The sequence below is a fragment of the Lates calcarifer genome, linkage group LG4 (genome assembly GCF_001640805.2).
Source record: "Lates calcarifer isolate ASB-BC8 linkage group LG4, TLL_Latcal_v3, whole genome shotgun sequence".
In the NCBI taxonomy this organism is placed as follows: Eukaryota; Metazoa; Chordata; class Actinopteri; family Centropomidae; genus Lates; species Lates calcarifer.
Genome location: NC_066836.1, coordinates 8,752,513 through 8,779,323, shown reverse-complemented (window position 1 = coordinate 8,779,323; position 26,811 = coordinate 8,752,513). Strand labels below are relative to the sequence as shown.

At 38.5% G+C, this 26,811-nt stretch overlaps 3 protein-coding genes across 5 annotated transcripts; 2 read left to right on the top strand and 1 right to left on the bottom strand.

The window, feature by feature from the left end:
* Window positions 1-407: 407 nt before the first annotated feature.
* Window positions 408-20,021, bottom strand: LOC108883288 (FYVE and coiled-coil domain-containing protein 1). 2 transcript variants are annotated; one of them, XM_018676239.2, is made up of 18 exons: window positions 19,940-20,021; window positions 19,084-19,167; window positions 18,591-18,697; window positions 17,763-17,888; window positions 15,504-15,610; window positions 14,636-14,779; window positions 12,592-12,688; window positions 9,953-12,385; window positions 9,284-9,376; window positions 8,402-8,520; window positions 7,993-8,160; window positions 7,567-7,707; window positions 6,260-6,468; window positions 5,967-6,102; window positions 5,463-5,567; window positions 3,591-3,801; window positions 2,961-3,070; window positions 408-2,870 (listed from the first exon to the last, which is right to left on the bottom strand). In XM_018676239.2, exons 2-18 carry the CDS (start codon window positions 19,142-19,144, stop codon window positions 2,795-2,797), a joined length of 4,443 nt encoding a protein of 1,480 aa, XP_018531755.1. In that variant the 5' UTR covers window positions 19,145-19,167; window positions 19,940-20,021; the 3' UTR covers window positions 408-2,794. The 2 variants fall into 2 exon arrangements, with proteins under 2 accessions (XP_018531755.1, XP_018531757.1); XM_018676241.2 differs by lacking the exon at window positions 19,940-20,021 and adding an exon at window positions 19,791-19,929.
* A 1,213-nt stretch (window positions 20,022-21,234) lies between these two features.
* LOC108883292 (chemokine XC receptor 1) lies at window positions 21,235-24,686 on the top strand. 2 transcript variants are annotated; one of them, XM_018676247.2, is made up of 2 exons: window positions 21,235-21,308; window positions 22,924-24,686. In XM_018676247.2, the coding sequence occupies exon 2, from the start codon at window positions 22,948-22,950 to the stop codon at window positions 24,001-24,003; it is 1,056 nt and encodes a 351-aa protein (XP_018531763.1). In that variant the 5' UTR covers window positions 21,235-21,308; window positions 22,924-22,947; the 3' UTR covers window positions 24,004-24,686. The 2 variants fall into 2 exon arrangements, with proteins under 2 accessions (XP_018531763.1, XP_018531764.1); XM_018676248.2 differs by having other exon boundaries at window positions 21,241-21,308; window positions 22,944-24,686.
* A 150-nt stretch (window positions 24,687-24,836) lies between these two features.
* Window positions 24,837-26,347, top strand: LOC108883293 (chemokine XC receptor 1). Its single transcript, XM_018676249.2, has 2 exons — window positions 24,837-24,909; window positions 25,053-26,347. The coding sequence occupies exon 2, from the start codon at window positions 25,063-25,065 to the stop codon at window positions 26,086-26,088; it is 1,026 nt and encodes a 341-aa protein (XP_018531765.1). The 5' UTR covers window positions 24,837-24,909; window positions 25,053-25,062; the 3' UTR covers window positions 26,089-26,347.
* The last annotated feature ends 464 nt before the right edge of the window (window positions 26,348-26,811 follow it).

Here is a 26,811-nt window from a genome sequence, read left to right as displayed (position 1 = left end):
GTGTTCTTTTGCATCTGCATCTTCTGATAAGGATGAAGGCATTATACACTATATTTCACACACAACTAGAATTATCATGTCACGGCTGTATGCCTCCACCAACCAGTCAAGTTGCAGGTTCATGTCTGTTCAGACTTTTTAAATACATGTAGACTGTGAAGGAATTTAGTGAGTTATTAAATGTATTTTATCACATTTCAAGGCATCCAGAGATATCACTCAAAATGACTTTGACTTTTAACCTCCAAAATCTAATCAGTTCATCCTTTAGAGTCCAAATGAACATTTGTGCTAAATCTGAGATATCATGTTCGAATGGGGCAGAGCGACGGACAACCTGAAAAAAATAGCATCTCTAGCGTCTGTCACAGACACGAAGGCATAATAACTCACCAGTATTCACAGGAAATTATCACACAATTTATTTATTTGTCCATAATATTAAATCCATTCTATTATAAATCTTTAGTATGTAAATGACATTTCAATAAAACATTGTCAACAATCATTTATAGATCAAGTTAAGTCAGAGAGTTAAAGTTTCCCTCTGGCAAATCCAGCTGTAAACATCTACAATCACACACTTACTAGATACAAAGGAAAAGAAAACCATTCATCAACTGGCACAAAGGCTCATGGGATGCAGACTGGCAAAAAGCCCTTTCAAAGTGCATTATACCACAGTCGTGTTGCAATGTCGTTAACCAGAAACTCCCATTTACAAACACTAAAACAGACAGATATGTTTCTCCAATATATTTGGCAATGCATCACTCTTCTTACTCAGATATGTATAAAAAGTGAATTTCTTGTAGAAAGGAAATTTCTTCCTCTGGTCAGTTATGTTCAAAATATGTTATAAAATGTTTTTAAAATGTTGGAAGACATTTTGGAAACTCTGTAATAAAGAAGTGTTTAGTATATTTAAGTCAGTATAATCAAAGAATCAATTCTAAGACACTCAAAAGAGGATAACTAATTGAAAAAGGTCCATTTCAACATTTAACTCTTCAAATAAGTCCACACTGGACAACTTCAAGTATAAAAACTGCTTTTTGGATTTGTATTATTTGAAGGCTGTATGCTGAGATTCAAACTCTTTCTGTGTGACACACTGCAAAACTCAGTACTCAGAACATTACACAGCAACAGTAAACAACTATACTGAAAAACAAACATCTCTTTCCATCTAGAAAAGTGTACTATAAATATAAATTCTTTTGTTCATTCTTCTAATAAAAACACTATTTCTTCATCTAAAATGAAATGATCACATCCTTGCTAAATTTAATGCAAAATCATCACTTTTTGTCAAAACATTAATGATGATTTATATTAAGCGCCAAGAAAAAACTAGATATTTAAAGCACTGAAACTTATATTTTGATATATGCTCCCACTTTTAACCCTTCGAGGGTTAAGCTGCGTAAGCATGTGCACATTCTTAGTGTTTACCATGCATAGAAACCACATTCTTCTCTTTCTTCATCTGCAATCACCAGAACCCCCACACTTAATTAAAGCCTTTTTAGTGAAGACAATTAAAACTGAATGATGCGCTGGCACCACAGCTTTCACAGAAGTGCACAGAAGTCATGATTGCAATGCAAAAAAACCCCATTTCTTGTAAATCCTGACAGCTGAAAAGGCAACAATCGTAAAGATATGTGAAATGATCCTGAACTTAACGACACACTACAGTGCATGTTTTGGACACAGATAAGTTTCCCCACCAATAACAGAACATGAACACCCATTTAAAGGCTCAGTTATATGAAATGGTTTGTTAATGGTGTGTTTAAGAAAGTAAAACAAAAAGTTAAACTATGGTTTTAGTGATATTGTTCTAAAAACACTAGTTTAGGCAACTAAAACACACTTAACTCGATGAAATCTTTGTATGAGTTGGGATTTAATCGCAGGTTGTCAACAGTGACAACCACAAACTCCTCAACTTTACTTACCACAACAGTTGAACATCAGTCAAACCATTTACACCATGGTAACTCTTTCTTAAACAGCTCTGGGTGTTTTTCCTACATGTATTAGTACTAGATTTTTTGATTATTCTTGCATTAATGTGGTAAAGTAACTTAAAGTAACTATTTAACACTTTATTTAATACTAGTGAAAAACAGGCACTCCTGTCTGGGTTTCTCTATTGATTTTCCCAGGATATGTATTAAATTAAAATGTATTAAATTATTTGTCAGGGTGCAGAGAGCACATTATTCCCATTTTAACAACAGCAGTCTTCATGAGAAGCGAATAATGGGAACAAAATGGGAACACTTCATTTACCAAACAATTTGACTTCTGGTTGAAGCAGAACTGTAGCTTTACTTCTGAAAGTATGCAGTAAGAATTTGCCACATGACCTGCATCTGTAGATGTTGACAAACCTGTAACATACGCATGCACACACAAGTTCTTCACATTCAAATATGCGACAAACCTTTTAATCGAGTGAAGTTCAACACCCTTAATGCTACATGTAAACTACAAGATCAAGCTTTTATAAAAGGTAGTGCATGCTCACATTAACTCATGTAACATTGTTTTACTTCACTGTTTTCAGCCTTTGTTCTGCTTTCCCATGATCAGAGTTCATCTGATGTGTGAAATTTCATGAGCAAGCAGAGAGAGACTTTTTTTAAAATGCCAGAACCTTTCAGTGAGGTTGCTGAACATCAGTAGACTCTGACCCAGTTGCCTTAAAATAATGCGCATGAGCTTTAACACCCTGAATGAATGTTTAAAGTTTTACACCTGCTTATGGTCCTTCCTGTCACGCTCAGAGGAGGTCAGTCCCATCATAGACCACAGGCTTGTCAAGACTCAGATGATACAGGACTTTCTTTGAGATGAACCTGATTAATAGGAGAGACAGAGCAGTGTTTGCTTTAACCTAGTCTTGACATCTATGCTAAAGTAGTGGTTTATGCTAAAGGGTAACTCACCTGGAGAAGGAGTTGTCAAAGATGAGTGTGTATTCTCCAGGGTTCCTCACTTTCAGCTCCCCCTGGATTGTCTCTTTGTGGGAGTTACAGCGAGTCAGTGGGATCAAAACCTGTGGAGGACAGAATTCCTGGTTGACATTTACAGTTAGGGTAAAAAAATATCTCTACATTAGGCACAGATCTGAAAGTGTGAGAGAATGAAAAGAGATAGTGATGGAGGTCAATAGCACTTCACTGAATCTGTATCCAGTTTTGGATCCCTTATTGAGTCCTTTCAGGAGATTTGCTCAGAAAACACCTCCTAGTTAACTCTGTCCTGACTAATTATTTTCTTTTGCTGTGTCACTGGGGGACTGTACTGCTGCAGCTGCATGGCAGAAATATTATGAATTCTGCTTCATCATTCAGCAATGAATTATAATATGAATTAAATAAATGAATCTTTCTGCATGAATGATGTACTTAACATTACCCGAAGGTGAAATATGTGTTGCACTCCAGGTCACAGGCTCAGATGGGTCATAGAATACAGTGTTACACCAGCTAAGGCAGAGCACTCGCCCTTTTCAAGTTATCAAAAATGCCACTTGTTAACAATAGTGTCCCTTAATACACATCCCGGAGTCTCACCTTGGCCTGCTCCAGTGGCGTCTCTGTACTCTCCCTGTAGACCACACTGAAGGCGATGCTCTTGGGTTCAGAGGTGAAAGTCCAGGTGACAGTGGGACCAGGACTGCTCATAGTGATAGGGATGGTGCTGTAACAGCTGGACTTGATGAAGAGCTCTCGGGAGCTGTCCCCAAACCCTGAGATGTCATCAACCGAGAAGTGGACCGAAAGACTGCAGCAAAGGGCAAAACACCAAAGCAGAAGAAAGTTCACAATGTTGGACAGCTGCAGAAAATCAGCTATTTTCACTCTTTTCTCGATTCACTGTTTAGTAAGAAAATTATAAATATACTCATTACAATTTCTCAGAAATTAGGTTGATATTTTTAAATTGCTTGTTTTTTTTTCAAAGGTATTCAGCTAATTATCATTGAAATCTAAGAAAACCATAAAATATTCACATTTGTTAGTTTCTTTCATGGCTTCAGGACTTCTTTGTTTACTTCAAATGTAACTTGTGCATGTTTATTCATTTAGTGTTATAGGTAGACTCAGTACTTTGACATAATGTGGCATTGTTTGGCAGTTTTAGTTTATCGCTGTTAGTTTTGCACAGATGGCACTAGTAAAAGTGATGTAGTGTGTGTAGTGGGAGAATCCCTGTGTGTTTGTTCTTACTAATGTCATTATGTTGATTGGTTTATGTTGCTTGGATTATCATCATTAATATTATTTATATATTAGATTTATTTTTGTTCAAAGGTCTGTTAATTTCCATGTTTTGGCTTGAAGGGGTTTAAACTCAATTTAAATTTGAAATGCTAATCTGAGAACCTGGAACCACTTTTTTTTGCCAGTGACTAATCAATTCCAAATGTACTTGCCAATTATTTTCTGTTGGAAGACTGAATACAGAAGATTTAGGGTGGGAAAGACAGAGACATTTCTAAAAACTTATAAAGAATACTGATGGAATCAATTTGCCTCATTTTCCATGGCATTACATCCCTGTGTTGGATTAGCATTAACAAAATCAGTCAATCGCTTAGTCAACTGACAGGAGATTAACTAGTGAATATGAATAATTGTTTTAAAAAGTAAATTTTCAAGCCATATATGCCAAACATCTGAGTGTTCCAGCTTGTAAAATTTGAAGATTTGCTGCAACTCTTTGTCTTACATCAAAATAAACTGAATATCTTTGGGTTTTTTGGACTGGACTGGACCTGGTGCCTACATTATCCACAATTGTCAACAGTTCATTCGGAGATGTGGGTGTGTTATGGTAGTAGCGGCTAATGTAGTCTCGAGCTCCCAACCTACAAGCAGATATGATGAGCGGACTACAGAGGTCTTGTAAACTCACTTCTTTCTAATTCCACAGCCCCAGACTGTTTTCAGTTTCAAACTTGTAGTCTTCACACCCAACCAAACCTGACTGAATTTACTAGACTTCACCCAGCCCTCTACAGAGCTACGACGTTTTCCAAATATGCCGCAGTCCTCCCCAAGACCTGTAAGCAGACTTTGATGAATAAAATCAGTGGAATTTCCTTTTAAAAATTCACTGTATATTTTGGCGCAGGGATTTCACTAGGCACCTGCTGAAACGAGACATTAAAGCTTAAACCTGCAGTTTCTAAACAGTTTCTATAAGAACAGGGAGCCCACAACACGAACCAAGTAACATTTAGGGAAGCTGGTAATGCAGCACATAGGTTAGTTTCATGTTTCACTTCCCATTTTTTGATTTAGCGTAACATTTTCTCCAGAGGAATTGCTCAGGAACTTCCTCTGAAAGTTCAAAGTGTATTCTTATGACTACATCCATGTGTGTAAAAATAACACTGCCAAGTTTTCCAGTGTAACTTTCACTGCATATGATAAACTCACGTGAGTTCTCCAGACTTCAGCAGGCAAATCTCTGCATCCTGCACTGCAGCACTGAGGTCCTCAGTATCCTCTGATGTGAGGTCTCCCGCACTGGCACTGCTGTTTCTAGAAAATGAGGGAGATATTTCACATCTAAGCATAATTTACTGTATATTAGTCTGTGGAGAGTTGTTTTCACTTCCACATTCAAGTATTTTCTGATGATTGGTGTCAAACAAAAACGTAATTGCATCTACTTTTGCTGTCCATCACAAAGCAATGGAAATTTGTGTGTCATGGCTCACAGTAAACATATAATAAAAACATTTGGACTTCACGGTTGAACAGGAAATGCCATGTTGTGAAGGAGGGATGAGTTAAATCAGATCTGCTTATGTATCTGTTGTATCTGAAAGACTGTTCTGTTTAGATATTAATTTCTCATGTTATCGTTCATAATCCCTTTCACTGACTCCATGTTCTACAGTCTCAATTGCCGTCATTGACTGCATGTGAGATACTTACAGCTGCACTGCCCCCTGCTGTCCATGTCCAGGAGAGCAGGCGGTGACAAAAGAGAGGGAATCACTGACCCCACTCACTTCTTCCTCTGTGATGATGTCAAAAACACCATCATCCTGTGTGTCACCTTCATCTGCCCCTAGAAAATAAACAATATCTTCATGTTAATTATTGTATTTTCAGTGTAATCGTACTGTACTATACATCCCTCATTGTTCTAAATCAAATGTGCAAATAGCTCATTATTTGACAGATTAGTGCTGCGTAAGTGTTCATGTTTTTGTGTGTTCCATTACCTGAGACACTGGTCACAGCTCTCCCAGCCTGCAGCAAACGGCTGAAAGGTGTCCCCGGTGTGCTGTTAGTCACTTCCTCCTGTGGGTGGCGCTCCACTACTGCACTGTGCTGGTTATAACAGTCACTGCAGCAGCGCTCTCTGTTGCCGCCCTGTTGGGTGCTCACTGTGTTGCTGCAGCAGTAGTAGCAGAAGGGACGCCCACACAGTCTGGGAAAACAGCAGATACAACGTGATGGAGATGGATAGACTGAGTAAAATGGCTCATTATTTTGAAATGTATCACAGTGTAGGGAGGATTAATTAGAATGTAAGAAAGCAAAGCTTCTTCAGGGCATGTTTCAAATCAGTTCCTACAAAGATCCTTTTTAACTTTTAACACAAATAATAAAAGACAATGTGTAAAACACATGCACATCAGGAAATAAAAAAGGCTATTACATTTACAAATAATTCCCCAATGATAAAACAGCACGTATAAAGCTTTTTGAGCTCTGAGATGATGCAGAAATGCTCTGAAAAATGAAGAAGTCACAACCACTTAAGTACAGGTCTCTAATTGTTAGCAGTTGCACAAATAGTACTTTGCAACAAACATGAATGAAAAGAAAATGAACATGTTCACACGGTCATATCCAAAGCTAATTTTCTCAAAACAGTATGCACTTCTTGTTGCTTTCACAAATGTATATTTATATGTATGAATACAAATATCATCAAATGATCCAGTGATTGCACTGCTCACTGTGTAAATCCTCACATGTAAATGTATTAAAACCAACTGTCAAAACCCTTCAAACTAAAACTTTTCATAAATGGGACAGTAAGTAAACAGAACTCAGAATAGATTAATCGTACTGATCATCATCAAATTTTAGTGCACCTCATCACATGGTGTCAAATTTAGTTTACAAGTGCAATTCAGGTACTATCTTTACACAACACTTATCGCCATATGGAGTGAGTTTTACACAGGCAATGCAGTTTCTGAAGGTGGAGTTTTTATGGATACCACTCAGCCAGCTATGGAAGATGTCTGACTTCACTTTTGGGTTACGGCTGGTTAGTCTAAATGGGAAGTGAAATACAGAAACAAAACATCACTGGACCTCAGTGACAGGGTTCCAGTTGACTGTTTTGATCTAAGCAATGACAAGAGGAAATGTCATTTTAAAGAGTTTAAGACAATGTGCTTTAGCAATCAAAAAGACATTCAACTACTAGTTTAAATGTAGTAGCTCCGACCATAGTTTTATTGGGTGTCATAGTTACATGTGTATGTATTTCTAATACAGAGGACCATCTGACCTGCAGTTGTACTTGCGGAGCCACCAGCTGAACTGACTGTGACAGCCCAGACAGTAGTTCACGTCTCTCTCCGTCTCCTCATCCCGCAGTTTCTGCTCAAACTCCAGGGCATCTGTTTTCTGCCAAAGTGCATCTTTCTCCCTTCAAAGAGCCACACCGAGCATATTTGCATAAGCATTAAAATCACACATTAAACCAATGATTACACAAGCTGGGTGGTTTGGTTGTAGCCATTTGAAAACACAAACCCAGAAACATTAGGCAACAAATCTGGGTGTCGCGGCTCAACCCTGCTTAGAGCATATTTCACTCATAACGATCACACTAATAAGAAAAGCAATGAAACAAAAACACATCAAAAGCTAAAGTAGATCAGAGTAAGCAAATGAGTAAATAAATATGAGATAATGTGAAGTATGTTTATACCTGATGAGTTCTACGAGTCTTTCCTCCAAATTGATTTTGGTGCGGTAGAGGTCATCGAGTTCAGCAGCGGTCTTGAGATCAACGCTCTGTTTGTCCTGCATGACTTTCCGTAGATTTTCACTCATTTCCTGACATGTCCGCTGAGCTGCTGCTAAACTGTCCTCAGACCTGCATGCATACACACATAAAACAGATGACTGACAGTCCAAAATTTATGAGACGTCTCAGGTGAATTTGATTTTATCTGTGCAGTTGTTATTTTTAGGCTTGAATTAAAAAAAAACAAGAACAAGAATCACAATTTCCTTGAAAAAGCATACATGAAAAAACAAAAACAAACAAACATTCAGGTTTTTTCACAGAGCTTTAATTTGGTCCAGAATGTGTGATTATGAATACAGTATCTCACCTTGATAAATTCCCTTTCAGATGGATTATCTTGTCTTCTTTCTGCTGGATGAGATTTTCAGACTTGGCCATCTGGATGTTTTTCTCCTCAATCTGTTGGTAATATCTCTGATTCTCAGCCTGCAATCAGCACAGCAAAGCAAGACATTATTTCTGGTTCTTTGGGAATTATGCTTGTGACTGTAACGTTATGATTACTTCAGTTGTTAAAATACACAATATAACTGCAATTTACATTTTCATTTATCAATCCCAGATACACAAAAACACATAATGTATATGCACTTTGTTGGAGGCTTCCTGTTGTAGTGTTGTCTGCGGCATAGGACAGATGGTTTCATTTCCATGTCCACGACCACTTTGAATGTGCAGTGAAATCACTACACCAGCTCTTTGACCACAATTTAAAACCTTGAATGATTAAGATTACCCTTTAACGTCAAAGTGAAAGCAGATCTCTACAAAATAATGCAAGTTAATCATAAACATAAAACAAAAAAACATGTTTACATAATTATTCGCTTAGTTACAGGCTTGTATGTGAACATGCTATCAGCACATTGACACAGTAAATTCTTCTTTGCAAAACTGCTCAAGCTCTGTCCGGTTGCATGGAATTGTAAAATCTGGACTCTGGCTCAGCCACTCCAGGACATTAATCTACTGATTTGAGCTTTAACTTTTTACTTTAACTTTTTAACACTTTTTACTCACTGTCTTACTGGAAAGCCAGTCTAAAGGCCAAACTAATTTCTGGTTTCATCAGACCAAAGAACCTTCTACCAGCTGACTCCTCTCAATCCATATAATCAGCGTAGATGGAGTTACCTGTCTATGATATACTGTAGTACCAAACTTTGTAAGTAGCAGGTTATCCTCTCACCTTTAGCTCACTGAGTTTGTTCTCCAGATCGACCACTTTCTCCTGCTCGGTTGTCAGCTGTAATTTCACTTCTTGTAACTCTTGGCTCAAACTCTGGATGAGAATATAAATAACAAATGAAACACAAATTAATCACACTGATGACTTAAGAAAAATGGTAAAAATTCAGACATTGCAGTCGATTTGCTGATAAACATCCACGGTGGTTTCCTGTTATTAACTAACATAAAACAATCAAGCACTGGACCTAAGTAATGTGGTTAGAGGAAAGGGGCTACGCAGGTAGTCAGTGAAGGTGTTTAAATGTACTGTAGTGACCTGGTTACTGTAAATCCACATGCAGCAGGTCAGTAATCAGATTTCCCCCCACAGAGCACAGCATTGCCTAATGGCGCAAATGTGTCTGAATCCTTGAAATCAGTCAAATGCTTATGGGTAAAAACTGGGTTCTTCAGACTTCAAGAGGCTACTTTATGTTAGTTTAACTTTTAGTTCAACCTATGGCATGTAATGGTCTGTGTCTTTTCCTATTTGCAGCCTTTGTCCGACACTGATCCTCTACCCTTGACAAGCCAGGTTTGTAAGATATCAGCACACTATCACGGTTATTTAGGTGCATGTGAACACAATGAAGCATACAACATTTATATAGTTGAGTTTGTATCTAACCTGGAGCTGGCTTCCGTGGCTCATGGCCTGGCTGCTGAGCTGGAAGCGAAGCGCCTGGATCTCTTCCTGGTTTGTCTCCTGCACAGTTTCAGCATCCTGCTGGGCCTCGCTCAGCTTCTGCAGCTCCAGCTTGGTTACTTCCTCATTATGGAGCTGACTGAGGAGATGCTGGTTCTCTTGACGAAGCTGTTCCATGCAGCTGTTCAGCCTCTCAGCTTCCTGAGACGCCTCGTCCTCCAGCTCTTGGAGCCTTGTTGAAAGGCTCTCCCAGCGCAGACGGGCCTCTTCATTCTCAGCGGTTAGCATGCAAACATGCACACCAAGCTCAGCTGTTTCTGTGTTAGCTCTATGGAGTGCTTCCCTGGATTCACTATTCTCCAGACACTGGGCCTCATATCGCAGCTTCAGTTTATTAAGTTCCTCTCTGGATGCTGTCACCTCTGCAGCCAGACTTGCTCGGGCCTGAGCCTCACCGTCTCGCTCACGGACGAGAGCCTCCTCTCGCTCCCGGGAGCGAAGAATCTCATCCACATGCCGGCGGTTTAGCTCCTCCACCTGAGCCTTGAGTTGTTCTGCCAAAACACGGAGGTCCTCTCTAGAGGCCTCCGTCACCTCCTGTAGGGCCTGAACTTTCATCCTCTCCTCAGTTCCTGCCAGAAGCTGAGCCCTGAGCTCCACCACCTCCTCCCGGAGCCGATGCACCTCCCTTAGGTTGAGCTCCAGTTGAGCCTCAGCTATCACCAGCCTGAACGGGGCCTCTTTGGTTTCCATTGAGGAAGTCTGATGCTCATCGTGAAGCTTCTGCATTTTTTCATTGCTCTCTGCAGCTCCTTTTTCATCATGCAGCTCTCCAGTCCTGCTCTCCAGGTCCTCTGCTCGAGCCTGCAGAAGCCCACATTTAACGGTCTGATCTCTGAGTTTAGCCTCAGTTTCCTGGAGTTTTTCAAGTAACTCTGCTTGGCTTCTTTGGGACACTGTGAGGTTCTTGTCCAGCTTTGCAGCTTTGGTGGTGAGAGAGTCCAACTCCTGCTGATTTCTTGCTAACTGTTTCTTTAGCAATGACTGAACCTCAAGAAGCTCCCTGTTCTCATGCTCTAGCTTCTTTAATTGAGCATCTGATACTTCCTTCTGGACAAGTGCCTTCTGAACAGTCTCCTCCAAATGCAGGTTTTCATCTAGAAGCTTCTTCTCCCGGGCCTCCACACACATATTTGAGGCCTCTACTCTACCTTTTAAGTGCTTCTCAGAAGCCCTCAAAGAAGCTAGATGATCTAACAAGGCTGTCCTGCCCTCTGTCAGCTCTGTAATGCTCTCCTCACTCTTCTTTACTGTTTGGAGTAGCTTAGTGTTTATTTCCATGAGATTGCTGCATTGGGTTTTGTAGTCCTCAGTGTTCTCAGGTTCATCACAAGAAGTGACTTCATTATCATTAAGTTTAGAGCTCAGGCTTTCCTTCTCATCATTTAGCTTCTCCACCTGTTCCTCCAAGTGTTTTATTCTCTCTGAACTAACAGCAAGCTCTTTATCTCTGTTTTTTAGGGTTTTTCTTAAATCCAGGATCAAGTTCTGAAGTTCCTCATTCTGGCCACCGCTCATGCTACATCTCTGCTCCACCTCCTCCCTCTCTTCTTGCAGTCTTTTCCTCAGTTCCTCTGCCTGTCGTTCCCTGCACTCCAGCGACGCTTGTAGATCCTGAAGCTGGGCTCTCAGGTTCCCTGTCTCCTTCTCTTTCAAACTCAGGGCCCCCTGAATTCGACCGACAACCCCTTGGAGCTCCTCCAACCGTTTGAGCGCCTCATCCCGTTCGTCGTCTGCTCCAGCTTTTACTTCAATTAGTTTCTCCTCGCTGTTTCTCAAGTCTTCTTCCCTGAGTTTGAGTTCCTGGGATAGACGCTCAGAGTGCCTGGCCCTGTCTTCAGCCTCTCTCTTTGCCTCCAGCCTCTCCTCCTCTGCTGTCTTAAGTTTATCCAGGAGTTCCTGGATTTTCCAGGCTGAGTCACAGTAGCTTGCTGTTTGTTGGCCTTTTTCTTTAAGAGCTTCATCCAACTTAGAGAGAAGCTCCATGTTTTTGTTCTCAGCAGCTGTGAGTCTGTCTTGAAGTTCACTGTTTATTGCTTCCCTACAGGTGTGAATGTGATTTGTTCTCTCCTGATTTCCTGCTTCTTGGTTACTTTGGGCTTCTGTTGACAGTGAGTTGCCAGAGGACTTCTGAGCTGCTAGCTCTCCTTGAAGGTTTTTAACCACACCTTTCAGCTCAATAGCCTCCTTGCTTAACTCCTGAACCTGAACCAGAAGCTCCTGCTGTCTGAGCTCAGACTGGTCGAGCTCAATGCGCAGATTCTCTGCGATGCTGCAGGGAGAAGGTTCCCCCAGTTCTCCCAGTTCACCAAGGAGACTGTGACTCAGGTCTGGAATTGGAAGAAACTCCTGCGCCTGGCCGGTGGATAGAACAAGAGAGCTCTGGTCAGATGTTTCTATGTCATATTTACAAAAAGTTTTGTGTAAAAAGAAACAGCGCATTAACATTTGAAGAGAGGCTATTTTTAATGTCTGTTTCCTGCAAGAGTTGTTGTACTTCTTCTCTTCAGTAATCAACAAACTATGTTTTTTTACAAATCTATATTGGTGTGTGCATGTACCTGTGACTGTGAATAGCTGCTAACCAGACTGTTGATGCTGGAGCAGCGACTGGGAGGCTTCCACAGGAAAGCTGGTGAGGCTGTGCCTAATGTTCGCCTTTAGCACAATGAGATACCACATGTTAAGGTAATTTAACAGCTGATAAAAAACAGACAAACACGACATCCAGCTGAAAAAAAGAGGAACTTGTTGTTCTTGTTGTCAAGAACACCCAACTTTTGCATAGTTTTTTGAGAAAGAAACAGGAAATTACTGTTGATCAGTTATTAACTATATTAGTTACAGTCATTCTAGTTTGCTTTTTCTTTTTTCATATGAATTTCCTTAATAGAACTGCTAAAAACCTGATGACTTGGGGACCTGACAAACTAATCTAAAAATCAAATTTGAACACTTGGACACTCTTGTAGTGCCTTTATTATTAAGTGCACCTGTACAATCAATCCAATACAACTGTCTGTTACCTTGCTGTATCACCTATATTACTAAATGTTCAATTATTTGTGAGAATAATGTGCTTGCCTGTAATTTAAAACTGTAATTTGCATTTCTGGATGTTGACAGCTGACTTCCTGTGTACTGATGTTATTCTACGAAAAAACCAATTAAGCACGATCTTTATTTTTCCAAATAAAATTACGCAGTCTTCCCATTAACTTTCTCAAAATTTCTAACTACATGTCACAACAACTTCTCTGTTTCTTCTAAGAAAATACTAACACCTTGAAACTAATTGTTTTTGATGTAGACTTCACATGAAACTATGCCTGTAACTTAGAGTAAGCCTATTAATAGAAGCTTCTGAAAGGCAAACTAGACCAATATGTTGTCATACACTATGTTACTATAACACAGTATATGACAACATATTGATGTGAATGCACAATAAATATTTCTTCACTGGTACAGTGACTGTTTAGCCAGTCATGATTAATGTGAATGAATGTCATTTCAGGCTACTTGGGGGAAATGACAGGCAGAACAAATATGTGCTCTGAAGTTCTTGCTTAAAATAAACTACAAAATAAAACAGGGGGTGTTCACAACATCATAAATACTATATTGGCACAGGCCAATGTGGTCCAACAAAATGGCCCTCAAAAAAAGCAATTCAGCATTTGTGAATAATGACATCTTTATTTTTGCTTATAGAGTGTGTGGCAGATGTCGATTCAACCCTTTTCAGGTAATTTTTCAGGACATAGTTGTCCTGCTGTTGTAAGTGTCGCTGCACTGCATTATACAGCATAAATAATAATCCACATAATGTGCTGTGTACAACAGTGACTGCTAACCGATGACAAGGAAGTGAGAGGTTTTGGCAAAGGAGTTGACGTGAAGAACGGCGATGAACACTCCCACACTGTCAGCCCCTACATCCTCTTACACACACACTCATTTACTCACACTCAAGCCAAACAAACAAACAAACAAAAAAACTGGGGTGGGGGTGTGAATGTGTAGGTAATTTTTCGGTGTTAATGTTTGTGCTGTTGTAGATGCCTTTGCATTGAATTATACAGCAAGATTTAAATAATAATCAAGATAGCATGATTCAGTTTAACAACAACATAAAACATGCTTTCAAAAAATTGCGGCCATCGCCTGTAGAGTGACTGCAAATTGCTGACAAGGATGTGGAAAGTTTTGGCAAAGGTGTTGACGTGAGTAACGCTGATCAACGCTTCAACACTGTCCACATCCACATCCTCTTAAACACACATTTACACACCCTAAAACCAGAAAAAAAGGAGCTGTGAACGTGCTGAGTGATCAGATAATTAAGTGTTTCTTCACATTTTGAAATATGCAGAACTGCACCATAATGTCACATTAGATGCACTAAACTGGTGTGCTATTTCAAATTAATTTAGGTCTCTCTCAGATCACTTTGCAAATTTTTCCTCATGACCCCAGGCAGATCTATAACCTTTAAACTGCCAACAACAAAAGCACCACCCAGAAATATGTTTGAGATCAGCCAAATGAAGGAAACTGCTGATTGGAAAAGCAGTGAGCATGATAATTGTAGCCATTTGTTACCTTGCAAAGGCTGGCCAATCTGCATCGAGGTCGTAACCTCTGGCCGCCACGTCAAATTGGATCTGGTTGAGCTCATAAAGATGGTTGATTATGTCAGTAGTGAGGTGAGACTTGAGGAATGGACTCCGGGCATAATACCAGTCACTGCATGGGAAGAATGCAAACACAGCAAACATGACACACAATATCATAAAGTACACACATTTTATTGGATACAAAACAATGTTTTTAGAATTTGGTATGTTAATGTTTTTTAAGCTTGAAAATATTGATTAAAGTGATTAAAATGTCTTTAAAAACAAAAATGACTACCCTTGGCCTAAAATTACTATACCTTTTGTAAAAAGACTAAAACTAAATCAAAATCAGGTACCAACATTAACACTGATTAATAAGCTGCAGAGGCACTAGCAGGCAAATTCTGTTACCTTTGCCAGGCTAGCTGTTGGCCCCTGTTTCCAGTCTTAATACTAAGCTAGGCTAATCAACACACACACACACGATGCAACTGAGGAACAGATGTGTGTATGTGACTGAATGCCTCTTGAAATAGAAATAAAAATAATAAAAGACCATCCCGGTTAAAAAAAATGTCAAATAAATTAAAAACCAAAATCAACATTTGGAAGACAGAGGAAGTGAGAGGCGTATGTAGGTGTCAGTGGTATGGTGTGGGGGTTTTTGTTTTTTTTTTTTCTGTAAAAACAGAAATAAGACATAAATCAGGAAGGGAGAGTCACACTTCCTGAGAAAGGATGCCATCCAACTGTTGCCAGAGTTGTAAAAAACATGACATGTCTCGCCAACTTCGAGAGAACAAATATGGAGAATTATGTAAATGTGTGTGCACACATCTGTCTCTTCTGACCTTGTGACCTTCTGGTTTATAAGACACTGCTGCAGCGTGTCTGCAAGACGCTGGTGAACAAGTGAGTAGCGGATGAAGGCCCTTCCTTTCCCCAGCGACGTCTTTAACTGAGGACGCACAAAATAATGCACTTTAGTGTACATTCATACACAGACCTCACCTCACTGTCAAGTGAAGTGACATTTACATCCTTTTATTGTCAACAGTGGCTGCTTAAATTATCTGAAATCGTTCCTGCTTCCTCAATATTTTCTGTGTAAATGTAACTACAGTTTCAGAGGCAGAACATTAACAGACCCATCTTTGAATAAAGCTGCAACTAACCATTATTTTCGTTATCAAGTAATCAGCCTTTTATTTTCTTTGTTAGCCGATTAGAGACCAAGAGAGCACATTCAAATGTCTTCAACAGTTCAAAACAAAATATATTCATTACACTAATATAAAATACATAAAAGCAGAGCATCCTCACATTAGAGCAACTGAAACCAGATAATGTTTAGGTTTTTTTTCTTGAAAAATAACTCAAATTAAATCAAAATTTTTGTTCATTTTTGCTGTCAATCAACTAATCAATCGACTAATTACTGCTCCAGTTTTAAGTAACGTCAATGTGAAAATGTGTTAAAATGTGTCCTGGACCTCTACATTTAAAGGTCATCACTGCGTAGACAGCATCGAGCCCAGACTCTCAAATACATTGGCAGATGGAGGGATTTACTGTAGGTAAGATAACAGACTCACAGATCCACAGTAAGGACACCAACTGGAGACTCCCTTATGTCTGTAACTGATCACCAAGAAACAAGAAAAGTAATATCTTAAGTGAGAGTTTCCAACAAGTAATTGGCTGTGAGCTGTTATCAACTGAACTATGTTACTTTTGAAGAAGGGCATGCTTACACGTTAATCCCTAAAGAAACAATAGACCACAGAGCTGTCTTGCAAGTGAAGACAACTTCATAAACATAAGATGAGACATGTGGTCTGCAGCAGGACTTATTCATTAATTAGCTCTCTCATGTTAAAAACCCCCACAGAATTGAACAAAGCTTAAACAATTAGTTGAATATCTGATAGGCTGAGCAAAAGAAAACTATTGTGATAATCAATTAAAAAGTTTTAGTTCACTTTTTGAGCAAAATGTTAAACATATGCTTGTTGCAGCTTCTCAAATGCGAGGACTTGCTGCTTTTTACCTTTGGTCTTTGAACTGTTGGCTGGATAAAACAAGCTATAGTCATCACCTTGGGCTCAGAGAAATTATCATGAGCATATTAATCAATTAATCAAGATAACAAACTGCAGATGAATCAAAAACCATAAAATACAGAACCATAATACATTAGTGTACTATAAAAAATTGACACCTCTTGTTTTCATGTTGAAAAGATGACTACACATCAGATTATTAGCAAGACACATCTGAAGACCAAAGGGCATATCACTGGGTAATTGGGAAAATAATTGGCAGATGAAAATAAAAATAACAAATAGTTGCAGCTCTTCAAGACACCATATTATGCCATAAAACATATCAAATATGTTGGTAATACCCTTTTTTTTTTTTTGGTAATTTTGTTTTTTGAATGAACGATAGTCAAGGATCTCAGTTGGTTAAAATGTTTAGTTAATTGACAGAGGAATGAATCACAAATATTTAGATTGACTGATTCATTTTCAAGACTTTTTCCAAGCAAAAAAGCCCCAGAATTTGCTGGTTCCAGCTCCTCAAACAAGAGGAGTGAGAATAAACTAAACATCTTCAAGTTGAACCATTTTCCTACATTTTGTAGACTGACAATTAATCAAGCAAATAATCACCAGGTTCAGTGATAATGAAAATAACCCTCCTTTGCTTGTATATGCCAAACCCCCAAGACACAAAAAAATCATTACATTTTTTTACACTCCTTAAATGTTTTTAAGCAACAAAAACCTAAATATCTGAATGTTAAACAAGCTATAATCTAAATAAAGTACAAACTACGACTACATCAACTACAATTACTCCAGTATGAAGCTCACCACAGTGAATTCCCAGGATAGAAGGTGAGGTACAAACAGTACAGGTGGTACAAGTGTGAGGCAGCAAGTGAATTAGAAGCACTGAGTCTAACTGTGCCTGACTGACCAGAGGATTACTTAGATGGTTGCATAGTCACCGTGTATTTATGTGCATGTGTTGCATGCCATGGCAGTGCCGAAGACAAGAAGAGTGTGACTGTGTGTGTGTGTGTGTTGCACAGGACGGATTACCTCAGGGATGGACTTAACAAAACGGATGCCATCGTTAGCTCCCTTGATCTTAATCAGGCAGTCGCAGAAGTAATCCCAGTAGTCTTTCCTCTGGCCAAGAAAGGTTGTCTTCTCTTTCTGGTCAAACTAAGAAACACATAGCATCTGATTATAGCAATGTCACTTGTACAACATTTTGTGGTTCCCAACCTGGAGGTCTAGACCCTTCCAATACACTCAGGAGATTAATTATATGGTTCTGCTACAGACGTTTACATTCATTTTTTCCTGACTTTTCTCTAATTTTTGCTGTTGTCCTGTGACATAGTTGCGGTTTTACCTTACAAGAAAAAAGCAAACATTTGAGAAAATGACGAAGAAGAAAATATCATATTTCTTATTCTTTCCTAAACTAGAAATCATCCCAGGACCCCTTAGATAAATCTCATGGCCTCTTTGATGGTCCTAACCCCCATGAAGGAAACCACTGGTCCAGAGAGTCTGATGAGCAGTGTTAGTACACTTTTAGTTGTAATCACTGTTAGTTCCTTTAATATCAGATTAACACTCAGTTTGCAAATTAGAGATAGCATCTGAAACATTTAGTCAATTATATGATTAGTCAGTTGCCAGAGAAACAATCTGGGACAACTGATTAATCTTGTGACTAATTTTTCAAACAAGCCAGACATTCCTTTTTCTTAGATGGTGGTAACCTGAATACATTTGGCTTATTATGGTCTGACATTTTATAGACCAAATGATTAATCAATTAATCAACAAGGCATATGGCAGATTAATCAATATAAAAATAGTTGTTATCTGCTGCCCCAAACATAGGTACCCTACCTGTAGCAGGTATTCTAGTTTATAAAAGAACTTGTGCAGGCTGGCGCTGTCATCAGTTATGGGTTCTCCACACTCCCTGTGCTCTTTACTCAACTCCAACACAGCATCTAAACAAAACAGTGACAGCATTATTAACACATCTGAAAATATGCACACCATTTTTGCACCCATAACAATGCTTACAACATATCTATCAGGCATAAATCCTCATCAGTCACAAAACATTTCTTGTTGAAGATCTGTGACTGATCCAAATGTTGCAGTTATTCTGGGAGCAAGATACTGTATGCAGTCTCTACTACTGTTAGCCATGTTATCTCCTATTTGGTCCATTTTTATTTCTTGTTTTTCTCTCTTTTTTTAAATTATGATACTCCTTTGCTTGTATACCTGATTCAAAAAATACACATAAAACAATGTCGCATGGCACACATGGAGAAACACTGTACACTGTAAGACAGATGTTTATTGTACACGTGGGCAGCTTAAATACCATGCAGATCTCTGATTATCCTCTGCAGTTGATTATCTCCAACCGATGAACAGGAGGCCATTATGGGGAAAATGTCAGGGAATTCTGCATGTAGGGTTAAAACAGAGAAATTTTAATTTAATTTTAAAATTTAATGTATCAGAGATGTTCTCATTATGTTCTCATTATTTACTGAAAAACACTGAAACACTGTTCTTTACATCCCTGCACTGTCAAGAATATACTGTCACATGCTGTTATTATAAATAAATAACAGCATGTGACAGTGAAATTATGCCAAAGCTGTTAGTACCAGTGGGAGGTAAACATAAAAATAGTGCTGCTCTAAATTAGTTTCCCACTTGCTGTCAAAATATAAGTCCTTTCATAAAAACAACACTGAGTCCTGGCTATTTAGAGCTGATGAGGCAACTCAAATATTACACAAAGAGGGTGCGTGAATTTCTTAAGATGACACAGTGAAGAAACCGCATTAACTAGCCAAGTTATCAAAATTTGCCTGCGAAGGAGGTACAGCATTTACATCACGACGACAGGTGAAAGCGTATGACTGTTAGCAGCAACAGTGTCGTTTTCACACCTCACCGACACAAGATTTATCTACTGTTATCTACGGTCGCCATTACAAACCAGAAAAGTTGACTTATATTACTTTCAACCCGCTTTAAAACACAACAAACAGCAACGTAAACATGAATTTGTCAAACCTTGCGAGTGCTAAATGACATGCACCTGCTCTCAGCTCTTCATTTCCTGGTCTTTTTTAACGTCAGTTTCTGTTACAAGCCGTCGCAGTTTGGTTGTAAATGAAGCAAAACGCCTTAATATTAAATAAAGATTTAAACGATACACGTACTTGAAGTGTAAAATTGTCCAGTGTGTCCAGTTTGTAGGTGATACAGCAGAAACTTGCTACTGCTGGGGGCGGGCACTGTGAATGATTGACAGGTCTAACGGTTAAATAGGCACCGGTTTCTGCTAGGATCTGTCCTAGTTAGGTTGAGAGACAAACGGTCAATAAACAGTACGCTGAGATGTTTATGCTGCTTTACTAACTTAATATTTTATGAAATATATTATGAGAATATCAGTAAAAACTCATGTGTCATGATACGCTCGTCAGTATCTTATCAAAACCTTGTGACTCAATACTATATGTCGCTGACTAATAACCTAAAAAAAACAATGGCATTGATTTGGCATTAATTTGAGAGGTGTCTCTATTATTTTGTCCACCACAGTCAAATCAGTGAGGGAAGACTTAATAAAAGAAACACCTCTCGGTGTCATTTTCGATTCAATTTCTTAATTCCATTAAATGATTATAAAAGAACTAGGAAGTTAAGCATTCAAATTAGCCTATAAGTAAATCAATGGATGGATATATATAAAAATGACAAAAACAAAACAAAACAAACACACAAAAGAATGTACAAACATTTCGAAGCATTTTGGCAAAGTCAGTTCCTAAATGCTGTAAAAGAGCAGATATTCTCAGCCAACTCACCATGTATAAATACATTTTAAATAAATTAAGCAACACTGACGAACATTTCTGTTCACATGGGGTTACATAATGCACACACAGTTTAATAGTTAGTTTTTTATATTTTCTTTCATTCAAACAGACTGTGCAATGGTATAATGAGCTTATATCATATTTTGTATTACTTGTTCTGTTATTTGTTGATAAGTTTATTCATCAGTTAGCTCATTGTTTGGATAATTGATTAGTCTTTTGGTTCAGTTTCTCAAATGTGAGAATTTTCTGCTTTTCTCAGTTTTATATCAATGTAAATGGGATATCTTTTGGTTTTGGACTGTTGGTTACTGTATGTTCACTGCATCATCATATTGCAGTGTAAGTAATGGAAACAAACTCATAAAATGTTGTGAGATTCTCCAACATGAGCAGATAGCAAAGTTACTGAGAGATTAAAATAGTTTACCTGTACTGTTACAGGTGAAAGAGTCAGCTGACAGTTATACAAAATGGATTATGTCTTTGTGTTTTTAATTCTGAAATTGTCTAACAGGCTCCAAAAACAGGTGTAAATGGTTAAAGGGAACTTGACCTCACTTGTCTTGTGGTCAAATCATGGGTGTGGATGATGTTTGATTTCTGTTCACCTTTGTGGTCGATACTTAAGGAACAATTTCTGGTTCGCCAGGTTTTCACTGATATTTGCATTAAGGACTCGGGTGTGTGCACGACCTGTGTGGAGGTACAGTATATTTCCACATTTGTCAAATATTTGTTGTAATGGGGGGGGGTCTTTCACTAGGTTGAACTCCACGATATTAAACTTAAAGCAGTAATACAGTTTTTTTATTTTGTGGATCAATAATCTGATGATCAAACAGGTAGAGGTATGTTTGTTCATTTAACCAGCCAGTCTAACAGGAAGGTAAGAAAGAAAAATCTATCACTTAATCTTAAAGTAAGTTCACAGAAACATGCTCATGGTGAAGTTTGAGGATTATGCAGAGTAATAGGAACACTTGTTTGTGTAAAGTGATCATTGTTAGGGAAATGTTTACAGGCCCTGAGAGTACAGGGGCCTGTTTTTGAACAATGTAGGTAATGTACAAATAATGTTGTATAAATGATCAAATTTACTCACATTTAAATTGAACAGGGAATATTTTAAGCTGAAATATTAACATGAGAGGAATATTCATATTCAGTCTTTGCTGATTTATATTTTTCTTTGTTATATACGTTAGAGACTTTTTGCCTAGTTGTCACATCATGCTGAAAATTCAGTTTAGTGCAACTCAGTGACAACACAGCAACCGTTTAACACCACAAAGACCAAAAGGGAAACAGAAATACCAGGCTGGTCCTCAAAGCATGGCCCAGTAAACTCTGTTGGCTAATTGTTAGCTTAATCACATATTAATAAATGTATTTTATTTTGTTATACATTTAAAATCACACAAGGACTTGTTATACACAAGAGTTATTCACAACAAAACCATCTTTAAAATTTTAATCAGCCCCACAGTGAAAGATACTAAAATGCATGTGTGAAGGTCTGAATCATACAATGACTCCTACAAATTAAATACATTTTCACTGTTGAGCTAATAGTTTTAAAGACTGACCCTGTGGTTGTGATGTGAGTGACTCTCTAGCCAACATATTTGACCACCTGTGTATAACAAGTTTATGTTATATAACAGAGTCTATTGTGCCATGTTTTGGGGAAGGTGAAAAACGAGCAAGTTTGTGAATAAAGATGTGGAAATTAACATGTAGCAGAATTTTTTTTTTTTTTTATTTATTAAGTGGCCTACACGTTTTTCCTTCTTACTTCAAGATGGGTGAAATCATAGCCTCCTTAGGGGAAATAATTACACAAAATGAATGAAATACAAAAAAGCAGAAAGTGGTTGCGTGGTGTCACAAGCTGCCGCTGCGGTGCCACCACCTGTCAGTGCCGCTAGGGTGATCCTGGCCTTTCTCCTCCTTGTGGTAGCAACTTCTGGTTAAAGTATGGTACCTTCTGCCATTTAGGTAAATAAAGGCCCCCATCACTGTTAGAGGAAGTATGGTATTAGCCAGTGGCACCATGTAAACGTGTTCTACTTTTTTGTATTTCATTCATTTTATGTGATTATTTACCCCTTGGAGGTAATGATTTCACCAGTTCTGAGATAAAAGGAACAAAAATACACTCTTATCTAATCTTCCATTTTATCACAAAAGTATTTTTGAGTGTTGTGTAAACATAATTGCATAAATGCAAGTACAACATAATTATACAATACAACTGAGCAATTGAGATTATTGAATCTAATTTGATGTATTTGATTTAACCCTATTTTTGAATTTAGATTTTCTCTTCTTGCTAAAGGAAAATGGCTACAACTGAAAGCAATACCATTGCAACTGCTGAAAGCGAAACCAGTCCCCTGTACGATTATTACACTGACTATGAAAATGAAATATGCGACACAACAGTTGTCAAGCATTTTGGAGCAATCTTCACACCAGTTTTCTTCTCCATTGTGGTGATCCTCAGTCTGTTCGGCAACATCCTGGTCATTGTGATTCTGGCCAAGTATGAGAATCTCAAATCCTTGACCAACGCTTTCATCCTGAACCTGGCTGTATCAGATCTCTTCTTCACCGCAGGTCTGCCCTTCTGGGCCTACTACCACATGTCCGGATGGACTCTAGGGGAGACTGCATGCAAAGTAGTCAGCTTTGTCTTCTATGTTGGTTTCTACAGCAGTGGTTTCCTCCTCATCCTGATGACCGCACATCGTTATGTAGCTGTCATGAATCCTCTGTCTGACATTGTGTCAACCACAGGCTTTTACAGTGTCCTAGTATCTATGATCATTTGGATAGCAAGTGCCTTGGGTGCCACTCCAGCTGTCATCTTCACCACAGTGAAACAGAATTACTGTGTACCTGAGAATTCTTACTGGAGCTTATGGGGAATGTACCAGCAAAATATTCTCTTTATAATGAGTTCATTGGTATTTGTGTTTTGCTACTCTCAGATCATATGCAGGTTGCTGCGTCCCACTGCTCAAAGAAGAAGGAACAAAACTTTAAAACTCATTTTTACTCTCATGGTTGTTTTCTTTGTGGGATGGGCACCTTACAATATTGTAATATTTCTACAGTCAATGTATTACATAGAGCAAAAACCTGTGAACTCAAAGGAAGTATCTGCAGATTGTGACTCGTTCGAAAAACTGCAATATGCTTTTTCCATTAGCCGGATTTTTGCCTTTTCACACTGCTGCCTCAACCCTGTGTTTTATGTGTTTGTGGGGGTCAAATTCAAAACCCACTTGAAGAAAATGCTGAAGAGCTGGGGCCGCAACAAAGGCAGCATTCGCAGTAGACAAAGCCGACTCACAATCACATCACTGACAAGTGGGGAAGAGTTTTCGATGTAGCTGATGTAGTTTGCAATGTAGATCTGATGCTGATATTTGCAATAACACAAATAACTAAAACTCCAGGCTTATAACAGGATCTGTCTTGTGTTGTTCCTTATGTCCAGATAAGGGTAGGGGGAAAGCAATTTATTATAATTGTTTACTCAGTATTTCCCTACAAAAGACACAACAGTCCACTATGAATGTGCAGCTGACATTTCCCCTGAAAATTATGTGATGCAATCAATGCAATGTCAACATTGACCAGACACGTAAAAGGAATGTTTCCAGCACCTTGTTGAATGTGTGCAACAAAAAATTCAGGCTGTTTGGGGGGGGGGGGGGTAAAGTAATGAGTAAAGTAAATGAGAAGTAAAGTTTTCATTTGTATAATGTACATTATTACACTCTCTTGTAGTTATGTGTGGTTATATACTCGCTAATCAAAATGTGTTGAACAGTAAGCCTTGTATCTCTGTGTTAATATACATGTGACTGTATGTGATTCTCTTTGATTAACTCCATTTTATACCTGTGTTCAGATCAATGAATCACTTAAATTTTCACTTTCATTTTCAGGAGTCATACATGCTTCTTTGAGATGTATTTGTTTAAGTGTTGAAATTTATTTTTCACATGACAATATTACCATCAACATTATGTCAATGCTTTACAATGAAATAAAAATTTCTCAGTTTAAATTCTGGATTGCCTCCTCTTTGAATTCTGATTGAATCCTGCTGTTTCTACGAAAAGTTGCAAAAACCATAACCGTGACGTCCATTTTACATGAAATATTTGCATGTTCAAACTGAAATAGTGAAGCTTTCTGACTCAGTGTGAAACAAAAAGAAGGAACCTTGAGTTTGCCCTTATTACAACGTTTCCTTCACAATTCAGCATAAGACGTGCCAGCTGATCAGGGTAAGTAGCTTAGTACTTACTGTAATTACTCTCTATGTTTGTTCCAAAACTACCTTTTTGAAATAAATTGTGGAAAGGTTATAGCAGTCTACTCAGTTTTAATGACATTTTGCCAATGTTAGTTTTGTGCTCATGTTTCCTAGAAAACCTACAATGATGAATGACTCCACAGTGAGCTTCATGAACGAGAAACACAGCGATCATGTGGAATATTTGTGTGATCACAATTTTAACTTTGCAACCATCAGCGGTGCCTTCTTCATTTTGGTCTTCATCTTCAGCATCGCAGGCAACGGTCTCCTCTTGTGTGTTCTTGTCGTTTATGAGAGCCTGAAAAATGTCACAAACCTGTTTGTCCTGAATCTGGCCTGCTCTGATTTGATCTTCACTGTCACACTTCCGTTCTGGGCCACAAACTTCCTGCACCACTGGGTCTTTGGGGACTTTTGCTGCAAATTTATGATTGCAGCGTACTTTGTTGGTTTGTACAGCAGTGTCATTCTCCTGACCGCCATGACGGTGGATCGTTTCATAACAGTGGTGCTGCACAACTGGCCAAGCAACTGTGTGAGGAGGCAGAGGTGTGCAGTGGGTGCCTGTGCAGCTGCCTGGGTCATCAGCATTGGTGCGTCCCTGAGTGATGCTATAAATGTCAAGGCAGAAACCAATTGGGATAATCTTACTACATGTGGACCTTCCTCTGATGACAAGCTGGGATACTACCTCCAAGTGTCACTGCTTTTCTTCCTCCCATTTGTCATCATTGTTTTCTGCTATTCTGCCATCCTCAAGACAGTTTTACAGTCAGCAAACAGAAAAAGGCACAGGACCGTAGTGGTGGTATTATGCATTGTTGCAGCCTTCTTCATCTGCTGGGGACCTTACAATATTCTGCTGCTCATCGAAACTTTGTACACACCCGAAAGCTGTGATGGACAAAGACGCTTGATCATCGCCTATTATATTTGTCAGATTCTAGCTTTCTCTCACTGCTGTATGAACCCTCTGCTGTATCTGCTCTCACAAAAGTTGCGAACACATCTGTTGCATCTTTTGCGCTGTGAGAAATTGCGGATGAAGAAAAGGGAGAAAGGCATCACCCAGGACACTTCTTTCTTTCAGAATGCAATGTCTATGCGACAGAACTCTGCTGTTATGTTGGAACTGCAGGCCAAATAGATATTCCCTTTGGGAATGAAACATTGAATAACTGGCATTCCAGTGTGTATTCATATTTCCTTAAAACTATAAAGATGTATTGTTGTGTGTATATGTATATTTATATACTGAGTAAATGATGGAAGAAAAATATAAAGCATATCAGAATGTATGATAATATGTGGGGAATGCTTTCACTGCTGCACTTTCTCAGCCTTTATGAATGACTCTTGCTGTGCTGTTACTGTAGTATATGTAAATTAAAGTTAGCTGGAAACCAGTTTAGACGTTTGTTTTTTTTTTTTTTCTTCAAACATATGTTGTGACATGTCCATACAAGTTGGGTCAGAAATTCTGTTGCAAACATACTTTTTTCTTGGGAAAGTTCCAACACAGAAAGTGAAAGTGTTTTGTGGTATCACATCGATTCTGTGGCATTTGCTGAGAAAAACTTTGTGCGGTACCTGGAGAGACACTGAGTCCATGCCAGAGGTAAGAGCTCTTTTTATCTCTTTGAATTATTCTACAGCACATTTACTTATGTATTTATTCATTTTGGAAATTAATCTATGTAAGAATTTACTTGGCAGTTTAGTGTGAAAATATGAGAGCAAGAACAGCTGATTGAAATATGAAAATATGAAGTGAAACTTTGAAGTACTAACTGATATTCTGAGAATATGGCGCATTACACGAGAGTCTGACAATGCTGAGTAAAACACGGGAATGAAAATGAAAGACGCT

Excerpts from the sequence above, each read along its gene's own strand:
- LOC108883293 (XM_018676249.2), top strand. The coding sequence starts at position 25,063 with ATGATGAATGACTCCACAGTGAGCTTCATGAACGAGAAACACAGCGAT.
- LOC108883292 (XM_018676247.2), top strand. The coding sequence starts at position 22,948 with ATGGCTACAACTGAAAGCAATACCATTGCAACTGCTGAAAGCGAAACC.
- LOC108883288 (XM_018676239.2), bottom strand. The coding sequence starts at position 19,144 with ATGGCCTCCTGTTCATCGGTTGGAGATAATCAACTGCAGAGGATAATC. Across the intron at positions 6,469-7,566 it reads CTCCGCAAGTACAACTGCAG|ACTGTGTGGGCGTCCCTTCT; the intron begins GTCAGATGGTCC and ends CTGTTTTCCCAG. Across the intron at positions 6,103-6,259 it reads AGCTGTGACCAGTGTCTCAG|GGGCAGATGAAGGTGACACA; the intron begins GTAATGGAACAC and ends TTTATTTTCTAG.